At 44.3% G+C, this 16,033-nt stretch overlaps 1 protein-coding gene across 1 annotated transcript in view; it reads right to left on the reverse strand.

Moving 5' to 3' along the window:
• The window catches only part of cdh2 (cadherin 2, type 1, N-cadherin (neuronal)), a 194,914-nt gene that overhangs the window by 80,500 nt on the left and 98,381 nt on the right, over nt 1–16,033 (reverse strand). Inside the window, exons 3-4 of the mRNA XM_073045892.1 lie at nt 5,799–6,028; nt 1,532–1,702 (exon numbers count right to left, since the gene is read on the reverse strand). Coding sequence (XP_072901993.1) covers nt 1,532–1,702; nt 5,799–6,028 — 401 coding nt within the window. The remainder of the gene's footprint in view (nt 1–1,531; nt 1,703–5,798; nt 6,029–16,033) is intronic.

Below are 16,033 nucleotides of genomic sequence, written 5' to 3' on the forward strand. Positions count from 1 at the left end.
CGACAGCGCTTCTCCTTATAGATGCTGCCTGGCCTGCTGTGTTCCACCAGCATTTTGTGTGTGTTGTTCGAATTTTCAGCATCTGCAGATTTCCTCATGTTTCCCCTGAAAGAGAATGTTTTTTTCCTGTCTGGTGAGGTTACTTTGTGAACCTCCAGGAGTAGGAATTCTGACTGTGCTGTTGGGGAGAAAATTCCAGAATACAGACCCAGCAACAATGAAGGATCAGCAATTTACTTCCAAGTCAGGATGGAGTTAACCTATTGGGGGGGGGGGGGGGTGGATTTCTCACACGTCTGCTGCCCTTCTTAATGGCAGAAACAGCAGGTTTGGAAGGTGCATTGTGGTCCAGTACAGAAATTAGAACGCATGGCAACATAAGCTGTAAGGAGTAGCGAGTTCAGCCCAACAAACACATCACTGGTACATACCTCCCCATCGTCTGAATTTCTATGAACAATGCTCTGTAGAAGTCCTCAATGTAAAAATTGAATTTTACTTTACGGGTAGAATTTCACATAGCCCTTCATGGCCCCTACCATCCACATACCTATCCAAACTTTTCGAACGCTGAAACTGAAACTGCAGCCACCACTTGTGCAGCTCGTTCCCCCACACTCTCCCCACTCTGAGTGAAGAAGTTTCCTCCCATGTTCCCCATAAACATTTCACCTCAAGTCGTAGTCTTACCCAACCTCAGTGGAAAAAGCCTAACTATACCCCTCATGATTTTGTACATCTCTATCAAATTTCCCTCAATCTTCTACATTTCAAGGAATGAAGCCCTAATCTATTCAATCTTTCCTTATAACTCAAGTCCTCCAGTCCTTCCAATGTCCTTGTAATTCTACATGGTCTATAAAATTCTAAAGTACTTGCTTTTCCCCTGTAAATGCCTATGAGAAACTGAATCTCAAGGCAACATATACATACTTTAACAATATATTTACTTTGAACCTCATCATGTTTCTTTTACACCATGTTTTTTGTAATTTATAGTAGTTTTGTACTGTACTACCACTGCAAAACATGTCATAAATGTCAGTGAAAGTAAATTCAAATTCAGTGGCAGCTTTTTCATGAGGGAGGAGATGTCTGGAAAGGAGGGCATCCATCAACAATCCCCACCACCTTCTCGCAGCTACAACTGGGCAAGAGGTACAGGCCACCCAACCTGGCTCAGGAACCCTTCAACAACTTGGTACATGTACCAATCTGCACACCTCTAATCACCCCCTCAGCACTTTGATCACAGCGCACAACAACAGAACTCACTGCTGTTTTATTCTACTTCTGATCTTTCCAGTAAAAACTGTGCACAATTAAAAGTTCCATTTATGCTTTTCTTGTGAGTGGTGCTTATCTGATTATTTGTGCTCGCGATGCTAATGCAAGTAAGCTGTCCATTGTAGCAATGCATACACGTAATTGTGCAAACTTTTACATGTTCAACTTTTGACTTTTCTCCTGCTCTAGTTATTAATTATTTCCAGTAAGAAGTTCACTGCTGGACACCAGGGTGGACACTTACCCTGACCAATTCCTGTGGGAAAGTACCACGGGCGTTCTCGGGCACGCTGATGGGCGGGATGACCCAGTCTCTCTTCTGGCGTCTCAGCTGACCGTTGCTCTGCAGCCGGAATTCGGGGAACAAGATATCCGGAACTGTCTGGGGCAAAGCGATGCCGTTGGTCTTCCAGCTCTGTCAATGCAAAGTAATTGACAAATTTTAATTGAAGTAAACATACACCTGCCTCAACTAACCATTACAATCTCTGCAATAATCACAGGCAACTTCTGGTTCTCTCAGTTCAGTAAAATAACTCCTTCTGGTTAATGACCAATGATTCCAATCTGTATTCCACAAACCTGTAACCATGCCCTCACTTTCTTGCAGCTGCCATCAGGCAGGAGGTCCTACACCCCCAGGTTCAAGTGCAGCTACTCTCCTACAACCATTCAATTCTTGTACCAACCTGCAAAACCTAATCAGTCTCAGTATAGCCACACCACGACCTCTTTGAACACTTTACACTAAAAATACTATTTTTTTAAAAAAAGTTCTAATTGTGATCCTTCTGATAACGATGGTGTATAATTGATAATTCATTTAAGTTTTTCTTGTGACTGCTGCTTACCCCGCGCCACGTGTCTGTGATGTTGCTACAAGTGGGTTTACCATTGTACCCATGTGTACATGCATTGTGCAGGTGACAACAAAGCCGAACTATGACTTGGGAGTACTGTGTGGATTTCTGGTCACCCCATTACATGATGAATGTGGAGGAAGTTTACAACGATGCTGTCTGGATAGGTGGGGGGGGGGGGGGTATCTGAGCTAAATGCAGTTCATTAAAGATCTGGATAGAGTGAATGTGGAGACGATGTTTCCACCAGTACGAGCCTGGGATTTCTGGGCACTGCCTCAGAATAAAAGGGACATCCTTTTAGAAATGAGATGTGGAGGAATTTCTTTAGCCAGAGGGTGATGAATCTGTGGAATGCCTTGCCACAGTTATTAGACACATATATACAGCTAGAGGACCCAAGACCTTTGCACAGTACTGTAAGTAATTTTAAGTATTGTACTGTATTGCTGCAAAAAAAAAACACAACAAATTTCATGACGTGTGATGATAAACCTGATTCTGATTTGGTTCTCTATTGTGGACTGAGAGTAAGGAGGGGGCAGGGAGAGGGGACTCATGGCTGGGAAAAGGGGAAGGGAGAAGGGAGGGAGTGGGAGGCACCAGAAAGACATGTAATAAACCAACTGTTTGGAATCAAGTGACCTTACCTGGTGTCTCAGGGCAGGGTCTGTCTGCACATGTGCCACCACTGCCCTGGCATACCTTTTCTGCCATCTGTCCTACACTGCTCCCGCACCGCTCCACCCTCGCCACTCCAAACATCCTTTGCTCCCATCAAATTTACAAACTTGCTCTCCGCTCCAGGTCGTCAAGCACAGTACTAAGCGAAAGTCTTGGGCACCCTAGCTGTTTGCATGTGCCTAAGACTTTTGCACAGCACTGCAATGTGCTGATCATGATCCAGATGAATCCAATCGCATCAACTGAACACGATCCCTGCATGCTCACGGCTGTCTAAATGCTTCCTGACAAAAAAAACCCTGACCCAATTTAAAAGATTATGCAATGGTGTCAGAAATTATCAGCTCGTAAACAACTACAGAGGAGCGATGGGACCAAAAAGAGGCAGGGTACCAAAGTGATGGTACTGTGGGAAAAACCTACTTCTGTTTTGATGTGAGAACAAAGGGGTGAGAAGCTCCAATCTTTTGTTAACGTACTATAAAACACCACTTTAAAGATTGAAAGGGGCAAATAAATTTGCAATTACGTCATTCCAGACAGAACCTGAAACACACAGCACCATACTCAGACAGTTGGAGAACCTTACACAGTCTTGCTTCCCAAGTTATAATTTCTAGTTTAACATTCAAACATAGCTAAAAGTAGGATTCTACAGATTGCAGAGCCACCAGACATTGTAATAGCATGGACACAGTAAAAGTTCTTCAAACACAACTTTAAATATTTACTGAATACTGACAAACGCTCTCCAGCTAGCGCACTAAATAACATTTGGGTTTTGTCACCCAATTAGGAAATAGCCTGTTAGACAGCAGCTGGATCCTGTACTGTGAATGTCAACATCAAGTACATGATGACAGCTTTAACAGGAGAACAAAATGAATAGATAACTGGACTATGTGGACACTTTTGGCCTTTATCAACGATAGGAAGTGCCGCCTGAAGGGTTTCACTTTTGTCCATCTAAATTCCAACTTTCAGAAGAGGTCAAATAGGACATTTTGTGGAGCAGTTTAGAACGCACCACTGAGCTTCCGAGAAACCGCTCTTGCTCAGAGCTGATTGCGGGGGGGAATGGGTGCAGAGAAGACTCACCAGGATGTTGCTTGGGCAAGAACATCTGAAAAGGGGTAAGATAGCGTGAATGCATACAAGCTTCTCACCCTCATGTTGGGTGAGAATAGAACTTGAGGTCATAGGCTTACAATGAACGGTAAGGAGAACCTGAAAGGAAACTTCTTTTTCAAAGGGTGGTGCAAGTGTGGAACAAGCTATCAGCGGAAGTGGTGGTAGCCCTCCACTTGTCCTCCAGCCACGAGTCTCTTAAATGTCCTTAGTACAACTGCCTCTACCACTATTCCTCACAGCACGTTCCATGCACCCATCATTGTGTAAAAATCCTACCTCTGATAACACTCCTATATTTTCCTCCAAATTTTGCCTTCTCATATTAACCATTTCCCTCCGGGGGGGGGGGGGGGGAGGAATGGAAGTCCTGTCTATGCCTTTTATCATCTTATACACCTCTATCAAGCCACCTCTCATCTCCCTTTGCTCTAAAGAGAATAGCACTAGCTCACAAAACCTATCCCCATAAGATATGCTCTCAAGTCCAGGCAGTGTCCTGGCAAATCTCATCTAAAGCTTCCATAACTTTCCTTTCATGAGGCGACCACAACTGAATACAATACTCAACCTGTGGTCTAACCTTTGTTTTAAAAGTGGCAACATTATCTTGTTACTCTTGAACTCAATCCCCTAAGGAAGTAACACACCACACCACACATCTTCTTAAACAACCTATTAACTTAAAGTCCCCACTTGGCAGGGTGGGGGGGGGGGGGGTGGAATTCTCACAATCAACATCGCTAATGGAGCTTTCCCACCATCTCTAATTGCTGTGTAGGACCTTACTGCCTGAGACCACAGGACCTAAACGCCTACATCACGACAGTGGGTATTGTTTCTTGGCTATAAAGTGTTCTAAGACCTCCAAAAAAGCGTAGTGAAATGCAGGTCTGTGACCCTTCTCTTCAAGAAAATGGACTGCATAGATAAAACAGACGCTACAATTGCGAGCCATAAATCATTATGACATTTCTCTGCCTGACTCATACCAACTAAATGCAATATAAAGCTTATAAAACAAGCTTTCAGTCATAACCACAAACCAGACATACACCAGAAAGCTCCTGTATATATCGATCCTGGAAGTTGTATTATACTATTTGATTGCAAACTAGACTTCCAAATTAAATGATATCTATTAACCAATGCAAGGGTGCTCTGTGAACTGTGTAGGAGCATCAATCATGGCTTCCAATAGGGAATTGGATAGATGCTTGAGGGGAAAACAATCATGCAGTTGTTGGGAAAGAGTGGGAACATGGATTGTTTTAAAGATAACTAATTTTGAAATTATGGACTAAATAGCTTTCAGCTTCATCATTAATGATTCCAAAGATCAAAATAAATATTAGGAATACTGCAGCTGAAACTTGATCAATTGGTGCGTGGTGGATGATATTGTTGATAATTGCTAGATCAAGAGGGGCATTGGATAACGACACTCAATCTTTGTTTCAGAGTTGGGAAATCAAAGACTAGAAGATTTAATAGGAACCTGAAGGGTAACATTTTCAGTTCGAGGGTGGTGGGCATATAGAACAAGCTGCCAGATAAAGGCAATGTGAGGGGTGAGCTACATTAACAACATGTGAAAAGCACTTGGATCGGTACACGGATACAAAAGGTTCAGTGGAAATTGGATCGAATGTAGGCAAATGAAAATAGCTCAGAAGGGAATCTTGGTCAGTGTGGACTAGTTGGGGCAGAGAGCCTGTTTCCTTGCTGTACAACTCTTCATACTCAACCCCTTTCAGGAAGTCTCAAGGCTTGGGATTGGTCAGGATGGGTTCCATGAGCTGGAAGAAGCCAACGTCAAGGGAAACTGGGTTGAATTACCTTCTGTCCACTTTGCTTGGTGCTACTCTCTGGCCTCACGGTCAACCTGACGGCAGCTTGCCAACGCTGCTGTGACTGAGCATCATATGCCGTTATTATAAACTTCAACTGTTTCCCAGGGATTTGAAAGCTCTTGGCTGCATACACCACACCGTCTTGCTGGACTTTGAACTTGGGGTTGCTGGTCTCATAGCGAATCAAAACATTTCCAAAGCAGTCGTTGAACTCCACTGTAAGAGAGAACAATGCAGAACATTCAGCTTCTCAAGAAGTCTGGTGCGCAAAACAATAGCATTGTAGTTTCACAACAGGACCGAAATTCAGTGACTACTGAGGCACAGGAAGAGCTCAATCCTACAACAGCAACTGTGGAATGTTAACGTCAATTAGATCTGGAATTTTAAAAGCACCAATACCAGTAACATGAACCATGACCCTCCTGGAGTGTCATAACGCTGTTCCCATGCTGATCTTCAAGGAACAGTCTCTGTCTTCCCTCTCCACTTTTCCCGGTCCCGATACAGTGACAAGCTGAAACATTGACAATTACTGCCCTGGCTCCCCCCATAAATGCTGCTCGACCTGCTGAGTTCCTCCAGCAGACAGGAGATACAGGAGACTGCACATGCTGGAACCTGGAGCAACAAACAGCAGAAGGAACTCAGTGGGTCAGGAAACAACAATGAGAAAAAAATGGACCGTTGATATTTCAGGTCGAGATCCTTCGCCTGAAGAATTACCACATTTCCTTCCTCCAGTAGATCACTGGTTGTTCAAGGAACGGAGTCTACCACCCCACACGTGTTAGGCTAGGTGTGACCCCAACCCCACTAATGTTGCACCCTCAGTCCCAGGATGGGCACAGGGATCTCACCAGTGACAAACACCTCCAATAACCAAGCTGCTATCAGGCTCTTGAAGTGACCTCCACAGCCCTGACCCGGCCTCAGCAATGAAATAATACAGACCATTCCCCAATCTAGTCTCTGCTTTTATTCTGCACTGTTTTGTGCAGCATGTTACAGTACTGGTTAGTTTTACACTTTACAGCTCCAGCGATAGGAAATTCCAAGGTTCATTCCTGCTGCTGTCTATAAGGAGGTTTTTTAAAAAAAATGTTCTCCGCGTGGGTTTCCTCCTACGTTCTAAAGATGTACCGGTTGGGGCTAGTAAGCATGGCTGCACTTGCGGGCTTCCCCAGCGCATGCTTGGAATTGTTTGGTTGTTGACACTAATAATGCATTTCGCTGCATGCTTCAATGTACAAGTGACACACAAAGAAAATCATTACTTACGCTGCTGCGAGCAAGTTTTTCATTGCAGCTCTACCTCACTGTAGTTGCACACTTGATAATGAACTCAATGATATGAAATTAATACAGCACAGTGGACCACCCATGGATACGCTCTAGAGTTCTAGCCCCCAACTGAGGGAAGGATGTAGGGGTGCAAAGGATCCATAGACCACTACCGCACAGGAACTGGCTCTTCACCTAGTCCATGCCAACCTGGTTGTACTACTAGTGCTTCTACTTGTACCCCAACTATAGTCCTCCATACCTCTCTCATGCATGCACCTATCCTAAATGATACAATTGAACCCACATCTGCTAGTAGTTCATTCCATACTCACACCACCGTCTGAGTGAAGAGGATCACCCTCCCTCTAAATATTTCACCTTTCACCCTAAACATGCCCTTTAGTTGTATCCCCACCCAACTTGAGAGGGGTAACCCCATCTATGCCGTTCATAAAACTGCACACAAGGAACATCAGTACGGCACTGGACAGGCCATTCAAGTGCAAATCGTGATGCCAATTTATATTAAATATCCTCCTAGTGTTTACCATCCATATCCCTACATTCCCTTCACATTCATGTGTCTCTCTAAAAACTGTGCCAAACTACCTGCTCCCACTACAATGCTGGTACCCCATTCCAGGCACCAACACACTCTGCCTAAAAAAGCTCACCCTTCACACCACCTTTAAGCTTCCCCCTAAACTTAAAAGCTTGCCCTGGAGTCTAACATTTCTACCCTGGGGAAAAGATTCTGACTGTCTACCCTATTTAAGCATCTCATAATTGTAAAACTCTCTATCAGGTCTCTCTAGATGCTTTAGATCAGTGGTTCCCAGAACGCTTGCTTAATGGTATTGGCCTGTGGTTGGGAACCTCTACTCTAGGAAACAACCCAAGTTTATCCCAACTTTCCTTGCAGCTCAAACCTCTGTTCCAGACAACAGCTTGGTAAAATGTTTTAGGAATTTGGAGTCACATTGATTTAATGAAGCAAGTTTAAGCAGGCTCAGTATGAAGCACGAGAGTTCAGTGGAATGGGAGTTGGTCTTACTAAAACGAAACAAAAAAAAAATTCTTATGGGACTTATGAAATTCTGCAGATGCTGGAAGCCCTGAGCAACGTACACACAAAATGGAGGAACTCAGCAGGTCAGGCAGTGTCAATGGAGGGGAATAAATATCAGCATGAACATCTATTTCTCTAATTTCCAGTAACCATTCCTCTCTGATTTCGCTCTCGCCATCCCACTTCCCTTTTTCCATTCCCCATCTTGGTTCCGCTCTCAGCTCTTTTCTCCTCACCCGCCCATCATCTCCCTTTGGTTCCCCTCCTTCCCTTTCTTCCATGGTTCACTGTGCTCTTTTATTAGACTCCCTAAGCCCTTACCTCGTATATCCCCCCTTCCCTCATCCAGTCTCACTTATCACCTGCCAGCATGCATACCTCCTCCTCACCCCGCACCCCTTCTTATTCTGGCTTCTGTCCCCTTCTTTGCCAGTCCTGAAGGGTTTTGGACCCAAACATTAACTGTTTATTCCCCTTTGTAGATGTTGCATGACCTGCTGAGTAACTCCAGCATTTTGTCTGTGTTTCTGATGGGACTAGCATGATCAAGGGATGACAGTCCCCCAGGACAATACAAAATGCTGGAAGAACTCGGCAAGTTGGACAGCAGCTATGGAGGAGAATAAACAGGTGATGTCTTGGGTTGAGACCCTTCATCGGGGCTGGAAAGGAAGGGGGCAGGTGCAGAAGGTAGCGGGAGGGAAAGGCCTACCAGCTGATGGATGACAGGTGAGAGCATGTGAGGGGAAAAAGGTGGGTGGCAGACGGAGGGGAAATGAAGTAAAAAGCTGTGAGGGGAAGACATAAAGGTCTGAAGAAAACAGTTGCCCATGGAAGAAATAGAACAAAGGGACCAGAGGAAGGTGTTGGGCAGGTTAAGAGAATGGAGAATGGGGGGTGGGGTGGGAGAAAAAAGGGGATCTGGGGGAGAATTTACCAGAAATCAAGAGTTCGTCAATGCGGGGAAGTGATTTGGAGGTGAATGAATGGGCAACAAGCTAGTAATACTCGTGCCTAAAATCAGAAGATCACTTTAACCAATTATGAATGGGAACATTCCCATGTTAGAAAGTATAATCTCAGCAACCTCTCCCCCAATCCCATATATGGATGGGAAAATAACAAAGTCATTGCCATTAACAGAAGCATGGAACAAAATGTAATGGAAGATGCTGGACACAGGTCAATTCAATTAGTTCCACTCCACTGATCCTTCCTAAAAGCTCTGCAAACTCCTCCTTTTCAAAACAGTCTTGCAATGCCCCCTTCTCCTTATTGGATCTGCTGCCAACACCCTACAGCAGCAGTGTGCTCTGAATTATTATAACAAAACCCCGCCTGGATATCAACCTTCCAAATACTTCAGGAGGACTTAGACCAGGGCAGGATACTGTGGAATTCAGAACGCAGGCAGGAATGTGATCATCTGTGCTCATGATATTGATGGGGGGGCCCACTGTTTCTGAGAGAGAATTTTTTCAGCTGGCCTGGGAAGTCAAAAGCCAGAGCCAGGATTTCCCACTCCATCGGGTAGAGGATTTAAACGCCCAAAAAAGGACGTTGAGAAAGTTGGGGCTTTTCTCTTTGGAGCGAAAAGGATGAGGAGTGACAATCAAAGTGTACAAAATCATAACAGGCGTTTTTCAGGCCAGAAATGGCTAATATGGGAGGGCATAACTTTAAAGTGTTTGGAGGAAGATAAAGGGACAATGTCAGGGCTGGGATAATTTATCATTTATTTATTTACACACAAATCATGCAGAAAGTTGAAAGGCTCATGTTCGATATACCACCAGACTCAAGAACAGCTTCTATCCCGCAGTGAACTCTTGACCTCAATCTACCTCATTACGATCGTGCACCTTAAATCTACCCGCGTTGCACTTTCTCTACTACTGTTATACTTCATTCTGCATCCTATTATTGTTTTCCCTTGTACTACCTCAATCTACTGATTTGATGCATCGATCTGTATGGAATTAGATTTTCATTGGACCTCGATACATGTGACAATAATAAACCAATTCCAATTTAGGAGTGAAGTTAGGAAGGCATATGGATGCTGTTATTTAGAATTCCTACAAACCGTATCTATTGCCAAGTTCAATGTTAATTTCAGACGGGTACATTTCATTCCCCAAGTAATAAAAGGAAAAGGTCTCATTGAAAGCAATTGGCTCAACGATCAGACACTGAGAGCTTTAGACCTGTCCTATGTGACCAAGTAGCAAAATACTCTCCCCCCCACCCCTCCACTACCCACTCTCTTTCCATTTTCTGTCACCCTCTCTGTTGTAGAACTGGATAACATGCTCCACTGAGAATCATGTGCAACTTTGGTCATCCGGATGTAGGAAGAGAGACTGGGTTACAGCAACAGGTTGGGCAGTGGAGGAGGGACACATATGGGAGTGAGTGCACCGTCGTTTTCCGAAGGAAGGGGAACTAAAAACTAGATAGGAGGTTAAGTGAGAAAAGAAAGACTTAATCAGAACCATCACAATGAAGGGGGTGCATACATGGAATGAGTTACCAGAGGGGTGATTGAGGCAGGTACAGTAACAAGACATTCAGTTAAGTATATGAATAGGAGGGGTTAAGAGGGATATAAACCAAATACATACAAGTGAGACTGGCTTCGTGGACACTATGGCTGGCACCTGTTTCCATACTGTACTCCGATCGGCTGAAGTGCTGTGAATGGTTTATTATTTTAAAGAGCTAGCCAACTTCTTGGCTCTAATTCTTTTGTTTTAGATGATGTCTACAGTATAACTTGGATTGTTAACCATTTCTCCCTCTACACGTGCCGCTTGACCTGCTGAGAGCTTCCCCTGTTCTGTTTTGTTTCAGATTTCCTGCAAGTGCAGGAATTTGCTCATGTAGACTTGTCTTAGTCTGGAGGTGTGAAAGGGTTTTCTTTAATTGAATCATTTCTTGTGGGCCGTGTCCACAATGACAAGGGTCAGTGGGATGCGGCAAAGTCCATTGAGCTAAAGTGAGAGATTACCTCAGTGAAAGTAAGTATTATGAGGAACTATCATCTTGGTGACTATGCCTCAAATAACAAGCGGCCTACAGAGAAGAAGTCATCACCCTGACACAGTGGTGTCAAGAAAACAACCTCTCCCGCAATGTCACAAAAACAAAAGGAGCTGGTTGTGGACGACAGGAGGAATACAGACAGGCTCACCCCTATTGACACCAACGGATCTGGGGTTGAGAGGGTGAACAGCTTTAAGTTCCTTGAGCAAACACGAGGAAATCTGCAGATGCTGGAAATTCAAACAACAACACACACAAAATGCTGGTGGAACACAGCAGGCCAGGCAGCATCTATAGGAAGAAGCACTGTCGACGTTTCGGGCCAAGACCCTCCATCAGGAGCTCGTTTAAGTTCTTCGACCTCACTTGGTTGGTACACACTGGTTGTGTGGTGAAAAAAGCACAACAGTACCTCTTTCACCTCAGACAGTTGAAGTAGTTCAGCACAAGTCCCCAACTCTGAAGGACTTCCTACAAGGACACAATTGAAAGCATTCTGACTGGCTGCATCACAGCCTGGTATGAGAACTGTACTTCCGTCAATTGCAGGACCCTGCAGAGAGTAGTGTGGACAGCCCAGTGCACCTGTAGATGTGAACTTCCCACTATTCAGGACATTTGCAAAGACAGGTATGTAAAAAGGGTCCGATGAATCATTGGGGACCTGAGTCACCCCAACCACATACTGTTCCAGCTGCTACCATCTGGGAAACGGTACCACAGCATTAAAGCCAGGACCAAAGGGCTCTGGGACAGCTTCTTCCACCAGCCATCAGACTGATTAATTCACACTGACACAATTGTATTTCTAAGCTATATTGATTGTCCTGTTGCATATCCTACTTCACATAACATTTATTACAAATTACTATAATTTGCACATTACACTTTCAACAGAGACATAACGTAAAGATTTTTACTCATGTATGTGAACAATGTAAGAAATAAAGTCAATTCAATTCAATTCAATGTCCCGTTAATCACAAGGCTTTTAGAAAATCAAAAATAGATATAATTATTCAAGACTGACTGTTTATGAAGTTAAAGTCAGGTCCTACTCTTCACTAAATTCAAAGTGAGATAAATTGATAATACATGTGCAAGTTTAGTTTGGACGATCTGTGCCCTATCAGTGAGCTCTCATTCTGCCAGCACTGATCTGTGACAGAAAGGGCAGTTCCTCATTCTGCATGGAGTGCAAGAACAAAAGTAGGTTCCTAGAGGCATCTCATGGAAGGGAGGGAGGGAGGAAAGGAGAAGTAGGGCGGGGATGCAGAGGGTGAAAGAGACCGTGGGGAGCAAGCACATGAGCGATGGAAGGAAGGGATGGGTGTGTGTGTTTGCGCACGTGCGTGTCTTAAGACAGACCAATTACGTGCTGATCTCCGGGCTCTGAGACATGGCTGCCACCAGTGGATCACCAGTAGCAGTTGGGATGGGGCAGGAACGAGAGCCAAAGGAACTCTGAAAAATCCATCACAGCAGGAGTTGCTTACACAACGAAGCAAGAACAATCCGTGCACAGACGATGATCAAAGACTCACTCTAAAAAGCAGCTGAAGTGGACGCTGTAGCTGAGGGCAGATAACGGTCTGGCTCAGCACAACATATTAACCGTGCTTGAATTCTTCACTACAAAGGCCGCACAAAGCTTAGATCATAATTACCCAGGGCTATGAAATTGCACTGGAATTTCAATAACCTGAGGTAGCTACAAGAAACAAGGTTCAGTAAGATAGCCATCAGAGCCAGAAATTTGAGTTCTATTCCTGCCACTGTCTGTAAAGTGTTTGTACGTTCTCCCCGTGACCACTTGCGTTTACATTGGTTCCCCCAATATTCCAAAGGAATAGTAGGTTAATGGGTCCATCAGTGTAGTTGGGCAGTGTGGGCCTGTTACTGCGCTTGGTCTTTTAATAAATAAATAGATAATTTGCACACTGGTTCATGTACAGAAGGAATCTTAGAGAGTTAATGTTTAAACTCTACAGCATATTATCTGAGTTACTACAGGACTGTCATATCCAGCTGTGGCTAGGATCTGCAGCTCAGCTCCGTGATGCTGTGGGCATTCCCGGGTTGTGAACGGCCCTATGTAAATGCAATGCTTAACCTGTCATTTGATGTACTTCACTGCACATTGTTAAAGCTTGCAATTAAACACACTGGCCTGGGTTTCTATTGGAGAATGGCTTAATTGAATCATAATCAGCTCTGGCTTTGTTAATTAGACAAAAATTAAGAAACCATGGGCAGTCTGATTTTCCTTCAGCATCTTGCATTGTGTTGCCAGAACAACAAAAGCTTTGGCAGAACAGTAACAAGCGGGACAAAACCAGCCACAGCAAGACAGGGATCTCTCATACAGAGGGCAAGGGAGAGAGAGTGGGGGTACAGAGAAAGGGGAGAGGAGGCAGAGAGAGAATGGGGGGTGTGGGGAGGCCAGTGCAGGGGGAGGGGAGGAGGGGACGGGGGGGGGTAGGCATGTGGGTGTATATATGGGGGGGGGGGGGGGGGGGAAGAGCGAGAAAGCTATGATTCAAAAAGCAATAAAGAGCACTTGCAGGCTGGAATTTAGGGAGTAAATGAATCTCTTTGTTAGATGTCTGCCTCACAACCGCATGCAGAAATGATGTACAAAGCCTCAAGTTTGCAGCAGCTTTTCCTCATTTAAAAAAAATATAAATGGCAAGCAATTCTTGATGAGAATTGTTGAGGGAGATCTCATGGTCAGCACATAGGTACACTTCACAAAAACAAACCCGCTGGCCAACAGTTTGAGTAAACGCAGACAAAGAGCTTATGCTGCTGACTCATTCGCCTCTTTTGTTGAGGCGAAGCTCTCAAATCCCCTGGCACGACCTCTGCACGGAAGGAGGATGGGCAGTAGACAACTCGCAAGGGTTATCGATCACCAGAGACCGCTGCTTCACAAAGAAACATCACACACCACGATGAAGGCCCAGGCCATTCGGCCCTTTGAATCAGTACCATCACTCTGCTGCATCACAGCTAATCTGCTCTATTTACACTCCAGCCATTTGCCCAGTGCCTCAACTCAGTCTATATGTGTTCAACTTTAAGTATGAACAAACAAATTAGGGCTAACTGTAGGCCATTCAACCCGTGTGCTCTAGCATTCAATGCAGATTTGCACATCTGCCTTCCTGCAATAAACCTTTACCCCTTTTGCTTATCAAGAATCCAGCTACCTCTGGAGAAATTGGTAAATTGGTTTATTACTGTCACATGTACCAAGGCACAGTGAAAAACTTGCATACTATTCGTAGAGATAAATTAATTATAACTGTGTATTGAGGTAGTTCAAGGAAAAACAACAGAATTCAGAATAAAGTGTTACAGTTACAGAGAAAGTGACAGTAAGGTGCAAGTTCAAAACAAGATAGATTGTGAAGTGATGGGACTTTTGTATCTTACGAGAGATCCATTCAATATTCTTCCAAGTGGGTTAAAAGCCATCTTTGAGCCTGGTGATAAGTGTTTTCAAGGCTTTTATATCTTTTGCCCAAGGGACGAGAAGAAAGAATATCTGGGGTGGGTGGGATCTTTGAAATTGCTGGCTACTTTACTAAGGCAGCAAGAAATTTAGACAGAATCAATACTTGTTTTCTGAGATGAGCTAATTGTGTCCACAGCTCCCTGTATAGTTTCTTGAGGTTGACAGTAGAGGAGGCCATGGATAGACATATCAGAATGGGAATGGGACGTGGAATTAAAATGTCTGTCCATGGCCTCCTCTACTGTCAAGATGAAGCCACACTCAGGTTGGAGGAACAACACCTTATATACTGGCTGGGTAGCCTCCAACCTGGTGGCATGAACATTGACTTCTCTAACTTCTGTTAATGCCCCTCCTCCTCTTCTTACCCCATCCCTGACATATTTGTTTTTTTCTCTCTCTCTGCCCATCACTCTACCTGTTCTCCATCTCCCTCTGGTGCTTCCCCCCTCCCCCTTTCTTTCTCCCGAGGCCTCCCATCCCATGATCCTTTCCCTTCTCCAGCTCTGTATCACTTTCGCCAATCACCTTTCCAGCTCTTAGCTTCAACCCACCCCCTCCGGTCTTCTCCTATCATTTCGCATTTCCCCCTCCCCCCACTACTTTCAAATCTCTTACCATCTTTCCTTTCAGTTAGTCCTGACGAAGGTTCTCGGCCTGAAATGTCGACAGTGCTTCTCCCTATAGATGCTGCCTGGCCTGCTGTGTTCCACCAGCATTTTGTGTGCGTGTTGTTTGAATTTCAAGCATCTGCAAATTTCCTCGTGTTTGCTATACCACCAGGCTCAGGGATATCTTCTATCCCACTGTTATGACTACTGAACGGGCCTCATACAATAAAGATCAACCCTTGATCTCTCAAACTACTTTGCTGTGGTCCTTGCACTTTCTCTATAACTGCAACACTATATCCTGCATTGTTATTGCTTTTCCCGTGCTACCTCAGTGTACTGATGTTTTGGAATGACCTACATGGATGAATTCAAACAGAAACTTTGCACTGTATCTTAGTACTTGTGACAATAAGAAATGAAAAAAGAAAATGAAAGGGTCAACATACGAGGAGCATTTGACAGTTTGGGCCTGTACTCATCAGATTTTAGTAGGAGAATCAGGGACCTCATTGAAACCTGTGAATCATGAAGAGCCTAGATAGAGTGGACATGGAGAAGATGTGTCCATCATTAGGAAGGTCAAGGACCAGAGGGCACAGCCTCAGGATACAGGCGGAACCTTTAGAATAGAGTTAAGGTGGAATATTTTAGCCAAAAAAAAACAAATCTGCTGGAGGAACTTGGCA

This window comes from Hemitrygon akajei, chromosome 1 (assembly GCF_048418815.1).
Source record: "Hemitrygon akajei chromosome 1, sHemAka1.3, whole genome shotgun sequence".
Taxonomy (NCBI): domain Eukaryota; kingdom Metazoa; phylum Chordata; class Chondrichthyes; order Myliobatiformes; family Dasyatidae; genus Hemitrygon; species Hemitrygon akajei.